Source organism: Emydura macquarii, unplaced genomic scaffold (assembly GCF_026122565.2).
Source record: "Emydura macquarii macquarii isolate MOO-44397 ecotype Brisbane River unplaced genomic scaffold, CSIRO-AGI_Emac_v2 contig_374, whole genome shotgun sequence".
Classification (NCBI taxonomy): Eukaryota; Metazoa; Chordata; order Testudines; family Chelidae; genus Emydura; species Emydura macquarii.
The window spans coordinates 3,661,361-3,674,641 of NW_027130511.1; the positions used below are offsets into that span (position 1 = coordinate 3,661,361).

The 13,281-nt window shown below is 41.1% G+C and overlaps 1 protein-coding gene across 3 annotated transcripts in view; it reads left to right on the plus strand.

The window, feature by feature from the left end:
* Nucleotides 1-13,281, plus strand: part of CEP128 (centrosomal protein 128) — a 400,917-nt gene that overhangs the window by 327,891 nt on the left and 59,745 nt on the right. For all 3 annotated transcript variants that reach the window (XR_010917028.1, XR_010917026.1, XM_067532353.1), the window contains exon 21: nt 10,878-10,955. Coding sequence is in view for 1 of the 3 variants with exons in the window: in XM_067532353.1 (XP_067388454.1) it covers nt 10,878-10,955 (78 nt within the window). In the remaining 2 variants the exon portion in view is untranslated. The remainder of the gene's footprint in view (nt 1-10,877; nt 10,956-13,281) is intronic.

Consider the following 13,281-nt stretch of genomic DNA (forward strand, 5'->3'; position numbering starts at 1 on the left):
GCATTTATGCATAACACACTATAGATCCTTATTGCACTGATAAAGGATTACTATAGAAACTGAAGTCATTTGACATCTTTATTTGTGTCAAAAAGGAGGATTATGGTTTTAAAATAATTTGCCCTGCTCGTCCAAATATTATATGGTGTTTCACTGATATTGTGTAATCGTCTGGTATCTGAAATCTTAAGTGCCCCTGGCAGTGATTCTAATTAAACTGAATAGTAATGGGAACAAAACGTTCTTTGGCTAGTGCCCTCTAGCTAATTTAGTTTGTGACTTAAGTACAGCCTTAGGGTCTGATCTTGTGAGATGTAGAGTACCACTTGTGAGATGTTGAAGGTTCTTAATACTTCATAAGACCGGACATTTATTTTTGTACGTAAAGCATCTTTCTTATAACCTGTATCCGCAAATGCTTTGGATGTAAATAATACAGTTAAAAAGTTAACATAAAAATAATAAGACGGGGAGAGAGAGAAATGAAGACTTACAGGCAAGAGGAAAAGAGAAACTTTCAGCTGAGAACTAAAAATGATTCTGAGAGATTTAGAGCTGCCTGTAATAATTTAGGAATACTCTATCTTGACTGGGTTATTGTCCTGTTTACTGTATGCATATATTAATTCAGTGGCATATATGTCAGGAAATGCGCACAGGAAAGATCCTGATATATACAATTCCCTACAAACACTTCAGGGACAATGCACAAGTCATTCACTTTGCACTGTCTCTGACCCACCATGGAGCTCACCAAACTGGTTTATGACTAGCAGGGCTAAAACAAAAACAGAACAAAAAATTGGGACAAGATCACAAAGACTCTGACTAGATTTTAAAGGACACACTCCCTCAAGGGGATAGACAAAGCTGAGCTAAGGTGAACCCAGACTCCAGAGGTGGGAGTGTTTGTACTGAAATAAACCTACCTAGGATTATAGATAAGATATACATATGTGTAGATCTTTTAATGTTTTAAAAACCTCCTTTCTTATGTTATATTTTGTGTATACTGTTAAGATTAAACAATACTCTGTTTTAAGAAGGCTATTTGGAATCACTGTATTCACTGCTGTTCACAAGCTTCCAAAGGAAAGAACTGCAGGTTCCTGAACCTAGTCGGACCTGTTGGGGTAAGCGTGGCTGATCCACAGGTACTGTAACCCAGGATCTGGTCTAGGAATAGGAAGATTGCAGAAAAAGGTAATGGCATGAGGTCTAATACCTGTGAAAGGGTTCACTCAAAGAGACTGGAGGAGGAGTCGGAGGTGCAGCTAACCCTGTTAATTGTGACAGAGTTGATGAATCTCATAGATACAAGAAGGTGGTTTCAAACAAAAGGCAATATAGCAAAGAAGTTTTGTACCCACAATGGTGACAGTGTGTGAATGAATAGAGTTGAGGTTAGTGCTTCATGAACAGGGAGAGGAAGAAAGAAAGACAAGGGACTGGTGAGACAGATCAGATTCTGGCCTGTGGTTCTTGGGGTGGGCTACATAAATACGTGGAAGGATCTTAAAACAAAGAGAGCTCTTTTAAACTGTATCTTGAAATGAATGGGGGGAATTAAATGGAGTTGTTTGAGGATGAGATGATGGTGCACGTCATTATACTTGTGATTTAACAACCCTCACTTGTTAAGCCTTTGCCACTATCCTACCCATGTTGTAATTTTGGTCCAACGGGTAGGTGAAAGGATAACAGAGAAGACAGAACTCCTTCAGAATGAAGTTTGCATCTTGGTAAAGATACATACAGAGAGTTCATAATTTCATAATGAATTGATAAATTGTACAGACAGATTATCCCCAAGTCAGCACAGATGTATTATCAAGTTCTTCATGTATGTGTCACTGTGAATTCTGCTGCAGGCGCACATGTGCCTCAAGCATGAGATTGGATTATTTTGAATAGTCCATTAGGGCCATGCATGCACCCTGTGACTGCTTGTGCTCCTGTGCCTTCCATGGCACTGAGACCGAACCCAGCAAGCTTTCAACCTTCTACTTCTACTGAGTTTCAAACTTTCCTTTTCTCAACTAGCTTGATTAAGATAATTTACTTTCACCATTCTTATACCATATTTTCTTTAATTTGGATGTTCCACAAAAAAGAAAGATGAGACCCCATCCTAGCCAACCCCCAGATCCCAAACAGAGGGGTAAGGAACTTCAGTCCAACATGACAGACTCTAAATCATAGGAGTTCAATCTCTACCTGTCCTGTGATGGCCTCATCCCCGTCACTGATTAATATAGCCATTGCCTCTTCTTCCTGGGAGTATAGGTATAAATTGAACACACATAAATTTAAGCAGAAAATTATAAGAATGTTTCTACCATCAGAGAAGTGAGGTTCTGGAACAGCCTTCCAATAGGGGTGATGGGGACAAACACCCTGACTAATTGTAAAATGTAGCTTGATAAGTGTATGAATGGGATTTTATGATGGGGTTGCCTGCAATAACAGGGGATTGGTTGATGACCCAGAAGGTCTCTTCCTGTCCTAAGTCCCTAGAGCCATATCTCAGACATGTTTGGTGTGTCCAGGATCTGTTAAGTTCAGGGTGATGTAGCTTGAGCAATCCATGCATGTCATTTCAGACCCTGAGACAATGACAACCACCAAAGTGGAGCCAAAAGAGACCGCATTGACCAGCACTGTTTTGAATGGGCATTGTTGATTCTGGACACTTTGTGATCAGTGTGGATACCAGTGAGACACGGTATGCCCGATTTGCAGATCAATAAGGTTTAATGTGCAAGGTTTTCTATAAATATACTAGTTAGATACAAAGCCTAAAATTAACTACAATATATCATACTCACTAAGCCTGGAGAGTTAAGCAGTTACTCAGAAGGCTGTATACAGGAACAACTTTCTTCAGGGGCTCTGCCAGGGAGTCAGTGGATCCTCTGGTCCAACCGGCAGCACCTCCCATGGAGTCAGGTGTTGATGGAGCACCCCCCTTTGTCTAAGTGGTGACTACTTATACCCTTCCATAAACAACCTTCACCTAATTATCTCTTTCTCATTACCATATATGCTAATTATCTACATTGGGTTTCCACCCTTAACTACATTTCATTCTTACCGTGATAATTGGGGTCGTCAAAACAACATCTGGTGATAGGAGGGGTGGAGTAAAAATTTGCCCCTTGGCAATAAAACAGTGTATCCCCAGACATTCAAGGATAGCTTGTTGTTCCCATCATCATTATCTATGTGCAGCTGCAAGCATACAGTATCTGTATTTTGTCTTCTTATGTGCCGTGCTATGCAGAAATTGACATCTATAAGGTTATTCAGTCTCTGCCAACTGGAAGATGTCATGCTACAGGGGTCAGAATAGCCAAGCAAGGACCTGAAGCTATGGTAGGCCTGTAGGACAGTGGTCAAGCAACTCAAATTGTACTGGGCCTCCAACGGGCATCACACACTGGTATCTGGCAGTGAAAGATTGGCAACAAAGAGGACGCTGTTGAAATTGGCACCAACAATCTTGGTGCCATCAGCCTGAACATCACAGCTGATCATCCTTGTTGCAGAAGGACAACATTGAGGGATAATCCCATATGGAATATAAACACTCCTTCAAACAATACATGGGAGCATCCCACTCGGAGGAGGACATAAACATCAGTCGTCCAAGGACAGAGCCACCAAAGTGGGAATGTAACAGGATGAAGTAGCCCTGGTATTGGAGTCCACGACCAAACTGATGACAAGCCTGAGATATGCCCCCTGCAAAGGCCTCTATATCTCCTCTCCCTAAGTGGCAACCAGTTCTGAATCTAGTGCAGATGATGCATCTCTTCACAGCACTGCCATTCAGAAGACTACTCATCCTCACCCTCACCAGCTCTCTAACAGAGATCTTACAAGTATCAGCCCCAGCAGAGACAAAGGACACTGTCATACTCTGTGGGCCTGCAACGAGAATGTCAACCTCGTAAAAGATCCCAGGACTCTAGAAGACATCCATCCTTGACTTTCTCTGTTACTCACATGACATAGTCACAGAGGCAGCTGCTTTGACAAGAGTGTATAGAGTCACACCAGGGCTGATCCAAACCCTCTCTCTACCCTCAGGAGCCATCTTGCCCCTTTTCACTGAGTATGGTCCACTAGTACATCAGATCAAATGGGTCTGAGACATCATTAACCAGGCTACACTAACAGTCAGCATACAAGCATGCAGGTTACAGCCTGGCTTTCATTGCCCAGTTGCTTTTTACAGGGTGACCCCAATACCCCCCAGTCCCAAATTTCCCTAAAACCATCCGTCCAGCCCTCTCGCTCAACATTTACAGAAGTTATGTTCACTGCTTCCTTAAAGAGAGAGCACCCATAGCTTATTATCTTAACTGGGGTTAACAAACAGTCTATTTTAATCAAAGTACTGAATTGGTTTATAGAAAAAATAAAGCAAGTTTATTAAACAAAAGATCATAGTTTTAAGTGATAGATAGTATAAGGAATAAAGATAGAAAGAGTAACAAGACAACAAAAGTAAAAATACACTTCTAAGGCTAAACTTTAACTTAATCATCTATAGTCCTTGTTCAAGATGGTTTCCCTACTTACAGCGACTTTTCCAGAATGACTAGCTGTTCCAGCCAGGAATCAACCCTTACAGAATTAGATTGCTGGTTTCTTTTTTCCCCTCAAGAGATAGATGCCAAAATGGCATTCTATCCTTGCTTATATCTTCCCAAAGTTCATTGACCATGCTTCAAGAGGCAGGAAGGATTCCTGGAGGTGCAGTCTCCATCCCCTGTCGAAATTGTTAGGTGATCATCTTTCCCCACTTGCTCTCCTGATGGCTTTGTTTACCTTGCTTGTAAATGTGCCTTCATTGTCTCTGCCTGTTGACCAGGCTGGTCAGACAAGCAAATATACATTCCTGTGTCTAGGGTAGATGAGGCTTATCCATTGCTTGTTGAAGACATTTTAAGAACATAATTTTAGCACATATTTATAATTCCTTGTGCACAACCTGCACATACATCACACAAGAATATTAAGGATCAATGAGTTATTAGTTTTCCAATGATATATGACATGCCACCTTTTGGGTGTATATCATAATAGTGAATATGTCTGGCCTGACAAGAGTTGCTGACCCAGAATAGTGAACCACCAATGAGCTTCTGTGTTACACTTTCTCATGACAGCCATTTACATACAGAAGTGACTCATTGCTTTATCTAGGGACCTTAGAAGAAGTATCAGAGGAGTGCAAGGGAAGAGGCTTCTATTCCCAGTACTTCATCATCCCATCCTCACACAATTTCAAAGCAAATACATATGCCTCCTCAGGTTCAGGACGGTAACACTTGATTCTGTCATTCCATCTCTGCAGGCTCAGAATTGGTTCTTGGCTCTCAACTTACAGGAAGCATCCTTCCACATAGCCATGATGTTGGCCCACAGGAAGTACCTGAGATTCACATGGGGGCCAAATCATTATCAGTACAAGGTACTGCCATTTGGGCTCTACAAGCCACTGAAAGTCTTTACAAAATACCTAGTTATGGTAACAGTACACCTGATAAGACAAGGCATCCACATCCACCTTTATCTAGATGATGGACAGATCAGAGGTAAGCCCCAGCACGGTCTATTGGTGAGATATCAGATGGACAAGAATGTCCCGGTGCCGTCCTATATCCTTGCAGAGTTGACATGGTGGCTAGAACCCAAAAACATAAGGGAATTGGTGCCATTCTCATCCCCATGCCCTACCAAGACTTTAATCACAGACATATCAGGAACCGGCTAAAGATACAAGAGACCTGGTGCTTGGAAAATATGGGACTTCACATAAATGTCCTGGAATTTAGAGCCATCGGGCTAGCTTGTACATAATCCTTACCTGTCCTCCCAGATTCCACCGTTCAAACCTTGATGGCAAATATCGCCATGATGCACTATATAAACAAGCAAGGAGGCCCTACTCATTATCCCTCTATCCAGAGGCTGTCAATCTCTGGACATGATGCCACCAATGTAATATAATCCTAATGGTTTTTCACCTCTCTGCAGTCAGCAGTAACCTGGCAGACTTCTTAAGTAAACAACCTGTGACCAATCATGCATGGTCCCTGTGGAGATTCATCATAGAGCTGAAATTCCATCATTGGGGGATTTCCTGGTAGACCAAGGACAATGCCAGAATGTCTTTTCCAGAGGGGACATGAGCCAAGGCTCATTGCCTGATGCCTTCCTTCTACAGTGGAACTCAGGCCGCCTTTATAACTTTCCATTGATTCACCTGATTTATAGGGTGATTTCCAAAATCACAAGAGAACAAACCACAATCATTCTTGTAGCTCCATACTAAGAGATGGTTTTAATTGACACACCTGCTACAGAAGTCCATTCAGCTGCCAGTGCAGCTCTTAGACTCCCTGGACCTGATCTCACAGCACCAGTGGGATAGTCTATCAAGACCCAAAGTCACTGCATCTCATTAATTTTTCTGGATGTTGGCTGCTTAAGTAACACAGAGAGGACTGCTCAAAGAAGTCCGGGAGATCTTGATACAGCGCTGGAAGACATCCACCAAAAGGACTTCAAAATGGAAGAGATTCTTGATTTGGACCTCTCAAAAGGCCATCAACCTTATGCAGGCTACAATACCGAAGATCTTCAACTGCTTGCTGCATCTGAAACGCTCTGGCCTTGTGGTCTACCTTGTAGCAATCTTTGCTTGCCATCTGCCAGTACAGTCAAGCTTGATCTTCTCGTATCCAGGGATATTGAAGATCCTCCAGGGCCTGCTAAATACCTATCCACTAATAAGAAAACCTTCTCCTGCCTGAGGCCCCAATATTGTCCTAGTTGCTGTCACTTCATCTAGGAGAGTGAGTGAGCTCCAAGCACTTATGACTGACCCTCTCTAAATTATATTTTATAGGGACAAAGTAGTGATGTAACCTCACCCTAAGGTCATCCCCACGATGGTCTCTCAGTTCCATCTTGATCAATCAATTAATTTGCCTGTCTTCTTCCCGAAGCCCACTCAGCAACGAGAGAGAAGTTACAGATGCTGGACATTTCCAGAGCCTTACTTTACTACATAGACAGAATCAAACTAATCAGATTGTCTCCCCATTTATACTGGCTATAGCCAGCCATTACAAAGGCCATGCCACCTTGTCACAGCTAATATCTAACAATATATAACAATATATATCTCTGTGTTACCAGGTGGCTGGTGTACCTCTCTCACTGAACATCCAGGCTCATTCCACTGAAGTTCAAGCAACATCTGTCACCTACATCAGAAATGTGCCAGATTATGAAAACTGCAAGGTGGCAACATGGAGTTAACCTATTGACCTTTCTCAAACATTATGCATTGGACTTAGCCACTAGGGCAGATGCCAAGTTTGGGAGAGCAGTACAACAATCAGTTTTCAGCTGATGGAGCTGATAATGCCTCATCCTACTATTCAGTGAGGATGCTACTTGCCAGTCACATACTGGCATACACTCAAACGAGAGAGAATGGTTACTTTACCCTGTAGTAATTGTATTTTTTTGAGATGCTGTAGTCAATGTGGATCCCATGATCTGCCCTCCATTTCCTGCTTTCAGAGTCCTCAGTGAACATTGGCTTTGAATTGCAGGGGAACTGAAGGAGGATTGTGACTGCTCCAACCTTGATGCCCTTGCATTGGAGCATGCGAAGCCACAGGGGCTTGCAAAGCCCTGATGGTTACTGCTATTCAATACACTCTGATCTCATGTTCGTGAGACTCATGCACACTTACAGTGGGATTCACATTGACAACAACATCTCAAAGAATCATAGCTACTGTAGGGTAAGTAATCATTCTTTTCTCTGTTTTGGATAAGTTTGTGAAAATGACTTTAGTTGAATTATATAGTTGCTGATCCCCTGTGTGACTGACACTTACCAATACACTCATGAAGGTCAGCAGAAGACACTTTGTTTTCCTGAGGGAGAGCTATAGCTAGCATGCTTTGTATGAGCTGGGTATACTTTCCAACTGTGCTGTTGAGGCATTTCTCCTTTTGCTATATTTCTTCTACCAAAAAAGGCCCCCATCTGATACAGATTGATTCTCTTGGGGAATGAAGGAGGCCTGTAGAGCCATATTAAATCTCTATTTGGCCAAGGAGGTGTATATTTTCCTCCCTAATGCTGACCATACAACAATTTTTCATTCATTTGTTATTTTGCTTCTATAACATTTTTGGTGACCCCTCATCTGATGCACAGTGCAGCCTTCTGGGCAGACTGCACTAAATATGTAACAGTGACGCTCAGAGCTATCCACTTGTTTCCCTCTTTGTATCCTAGTAAAATTAAAGGTGTCATTGTCACTTTCTAAAAGCTTGGTCTGGGACCTAGCTAGGATGGTCTTGCTGTCGGTCTCCAAGATGAGTTCTGCAAAGCTTCCTTAGTTGAAGGCCTTTAGCATCAGTTTGCACAGACTTCAGTGCATGTCGTCATTTAACCTTGTAATTGATTAATTTGGTGTGGCTTGTGAGTTTTTGCTTCGTTTTGGTTTATACTTCAACTTGCAGCAGCAGCAATAAGGTTTATGGTTCTTTGTACAGTAAGAACTAGCTTAACAGAACCTGATGAAGAGAATTGTAATTTATACCTTCATGTGCCAGTGAGGCCTCTTATGCCAAAGTAAGTATTCACTCTAAAAAAATAAATAAATAAAAAATTGCAAGCAATGTTGCTCCTACCTGCCCTTTAGCAAGTAGTGGAAGGACAGTCTTTGATGAGCGCCATAGGAACCTGCTCAGTAGGGATGGCTGAGGAGATGCCCAGTATTAGTGCATGCACAATCTACTCTAGCCACACCCCTTCCCTGGATCTTACTACCCACTTGTTTTCAATTGTGCTCAACTTGCTATATTGAACCATTGGGGTAGAGATGAAATGCTCCATATGTATCCTATTATTGATTCCTCGCCCAAAACTGTCTAAAATGTTTAGCAGATATATTTTTAATGCAAAAAAATATAAAATTTTGAGTACTTGTATACAACAATTTTTTGGATAATTCTTAACTGTGTTTCTATTTATGAAAAATGGCTGTGGTTCATTCTTCCGGGGGAGGCGCACACACACACATACTTCTGTTGCAGATTTACAAATTAACGTTTTTGTTAAAACCACTTCATTCCCATAATTATAATACAAGAAAATTGCAGATTCTTTCTGCATAATATAGCTAAGATATGGCCTATCCTGTCTAGCTGCACATCAAGTGCTTAAAGAGCTCTGAAAAAAGGGGAAGGGTGTCACGATCCCCACATCTGCCCATCTCCCTGCCTAGCACTTAATTCTGTCCCCAACTTCCAGATCAATCCTGTCCCTTCAACCCTCCCATCTGTTCTGTCCCTCCACCCTCATCTCTGCTCCTCCTGCAACCCCTGGATTTTTTCACACCACTCTCTTGGGCTGCTGGGGGCCTGCAGCCAGGTGCCCTTCTGCCCCTTCTAGGCCTGGGGGCATCGCTCCAAGGATTCTTCATCCCCCTCTGCCCTTACCAAGCCTCATGTTGCAGGGAGAGAGGGGGGAGGAGCAGAGAGGCCATCCTATTGTTCACAGGAAAGGCTAGGGAGGAGGGAGTACAGCCGCTCTGAGCTGCTCTGCTCTTTCTGCTCTTCCCCTCCTTCATCAGAATGGTGTGGACTTTTGAAGGGAGGGACAGAGAGCTCTGCCTGCTTCCTGCACCAGCTCTGATTCACTGTCGTACTCTGAGGTGGGCAAGTGGTGAAGGCAGCCAATCGTAGGAGGTTTCCTCCAGTTGTGCTAAAAATGTGCACCTTCTGCAACCCTGTTTATTTCTTGGAAATTTTATTTCCCAGGGCTGCAACCTGGAGCACTTTAAGCACTACGCAAAGCTAAAACTCTCATCCAGGTTCTTATCATCTGTTACTCCAATGTCCTTTTTTTGCCCTGTTCATATCCAATCAGAATGCTGCTGCAGAGGTCATTTTCTTAGCATGTTGCTTTGACCTCATCACAGTTCTCTTGGCTTCCCTCTGCTAGCTCCCTCCTTTCTGTAACATCGAACAAGCTAGTTGTTTTCACTTTCAGGACCCAACCTGACCCATCCTCACCGTACATATCATCTCTCATTCAGTATCAGAAGATTGGCTTTCACTCAATTGGTCTATAATGCCAGTCTCCATTGCCTACTTGTTACGTTTTTAAACAGGCTCCTTCATGCTTCCTCCATGCAGCCTCTCATACTTGACAGGAACTCCCTGTAAACATCTGTAAAGCTACTTCATTATCCTCCTTCAGAATCCTCTTTAAAACTCTGTTTTGCCATTATGCCTCCAAAAAACTTGACAGTGGTTCAGCTGTTGGGGTCCTGAGACCTCAGCCTATCATGCTAATACTGTCTCATTGTTTCCTTGTACTCCCCGTTTGTCAGTATTCATCTGTTGTCTCTTGTCTTAAAATTAGATTTATGGTGTTTGGGGCAGGGACTGCCTTCTTGTTCTGTTTGTACAGCATCTAGCACAAAGGGGTCTGGGTCCATTGCTTCTAAGTACTATGATAATGCGAAGAAGAAATTATATCCATTGTAAATAAGAATCATTGCGATCAAGAAATTGATGAAAATTCTTTATGGTTGTTCATGATAAGAATGACATTTGTTGACAATTGTATTATTGTTGTCCTTATTTTAGCTGCAAGTAGCAATTATTTTTACATTGTGTATTTTAATGACACACATATACAGATTATTATATATATCTTGGAGGTTATAATATATGCAGTAAGTTTCAGTGTTTCAGGCTTTAGAGTAGGGTTGAAGCATTTATCAAACTTCTCTAATGTTTTCTTTTTCTTGTGTTCTATTCTTCAGAGTACCCGAGTGGCCTTGGAGCATCTGGAGTCTGTTCCTGAGAAACTGAGCCTTTTGGAAGATTTCAAAGATTTTGGAGTGAGAAAGTTTTCACTTGTCTCTCAGTTTTTCTGAATTGTTGAGAACAATTGACAACTTCCTGACGTGCAAAGAGAAATCTATTACCTAGAGGACATATAATGAAATCTAAACACCAGTGTTCCAATTTTAACTCATATAGTTATAGTGGGGTTTATTTCCTACTCTTGGGGAATTAGTTGAAAATCATGGAATTAGTTTAGCCTTATATTGCTAAGAAAATACTGGAGTAATAATATAAAACTTTCAAGTTAGGGAATCCAAGATAACTGAGTAAACTATTTCAAGTACTGTTGCTATAGACTCTACTGACTGGTTCAAAATATGGTGATGTGGTGCCTCTTTTTTTATTAGTGATTATAAATTCTGTGCTAAGAATTAGAAACAGGTAAGTTATTGTTTGGTTCTTATAGAGACATGACATCCTGCAGTGCCGCTGGCAGTGCTCTCCAAAATGAGCACTGCAGAGTTCCTGTGGTTTCATAGCCCAGGTCATTTACTGATAAGCCTCTGAAAACTGTCTAATGAGCATGAAAGCTGTTTGAGTGTCAGGTTTGTTCATTATGTTAGGTAGATACATCCTCATATATTGAAGGGAAAATCAGGCACAAGGTTCAGTATGCAAATTTGATAAACATAGTCACACCACCTTGAACACCAAATGCTATCACTACTTTCTATTAATGTATAATCCAATGTTTATATGTGGAAGGCTACAATACATGGTGCAGATCTTCCACGTTTTACCTGACAGTACCAAGGTTCAAGAATGACTTGGGGGACACGGCCACATTTCATCAAAGCACTTAAGCATGTGCATAAGTTCCATAGAAGCTGATGAGCTTTGCAGAAGCAGGACCCATCAGAATGAATGTAGTGGTCCCAGTTTCATCCTTAGACTATTTGTAGCTTTGTGCTATTGTTTTTTCCTGTTTAGTGCTGCATTAACAGAGAGATTGTTGTGCATGATGAAGTCAGATGCATTAATAATACAGAGCAATGCAATTTAATGGTCAAATCCTGCTTGCTGTATTCAGACAAATCCCATTGATTTTAACAAGACTACTCTTGTGAGAGAGGTAAACAGGATTTCACTTTACTTTATGTACTTTACTTCACTTCACTTTTTATCTCAGACAAAACATTTCCTAAAGCATTTTACAGAGTTAAATTATAGCACAAAAGGGAGAGAGAAGAGAATTTAGAAATTATATTTGAAGGTTGAAGAGCAATTGATAATTGATCAGCTGTAGGGATACAGAGAGGCTGAGTGGAGTTGTAATATTTACATGCTAACTTGCCATACAACTTGGGTTACAAATCCTTTGGAGTGCACAGCCCTTATCATCTTTTGCCTATGAAGCACTACACATATTTATGGCAATTTACGAACAATAATGGGTCAAATCATAAAGTCCTTCCTCAGATTTTACTCAGTTACTTGATTATTTCAATGAGAATTTTGTTTACATAAGAACTTTAGGATTTCACCAAATAGTAATAATAGTAGCTCTTATTTAACCAACATCAGTAATAGTTCACTTTGAACACTGCAATTAAATCCATTCATCCCAGTTTTTAAAATATCTTCCTAATAAATCCAGAGAAGTGAGATCCAGATCCAGAGAAGCTGAGGTTTGCAGTAAATCTGCCTGCATAGTTTCTATACTTGGTTTCTCACCTAATACCTACAAATGTGAGTTTTTTCACAGCATAGCTGTCAAATAAAGATATATGGTTGTCTTGACTCTTTGGGACATATTGACAGTGTTAAAGAGAGACTGTTAAGGCTGGTAAGCCTACAATTAGATCTTTTGGGGCTTAATGGCTAAATTGCTGTGCTGTAATTCTTTTATATTCATGAGAGCCACACAAAATTAGGAAATTCTATTCTGGAAACCTGTTACTTTCTAAAGGAGAGTTGGGGACACAATAGCTCAAACAAACTTTTAAATTAGAATTATTTAAAACTTCCATCAGTGAAAATGCATAATCAGTTGCATTTAATTTCTATATAGAATCTTTCACACTGAGAGATCCACAAACACTTCACAAATTGTGTGTATGGGAGGCAGTGTATTCTGGACTTCAGAGTACAAGGCTGTTAGGCGATCCTGAGGCTGATTTAGACCTCATCTTGGTTTTACACTGGTGTACATCTGTTGTCTTCATTGGAACTCTGATTATGGTGAATAACTGATTTTTTGGTTCATTGGCAGTTCTTCTGCCTGATGTGGAAAAGGGATTTAAACTTGAGTCTCGTGCGCTGCAGGAAAACACCCTAGCCATTGAAGTATGGGATAGTCTGGTCTTTCTCAGTCTCTCC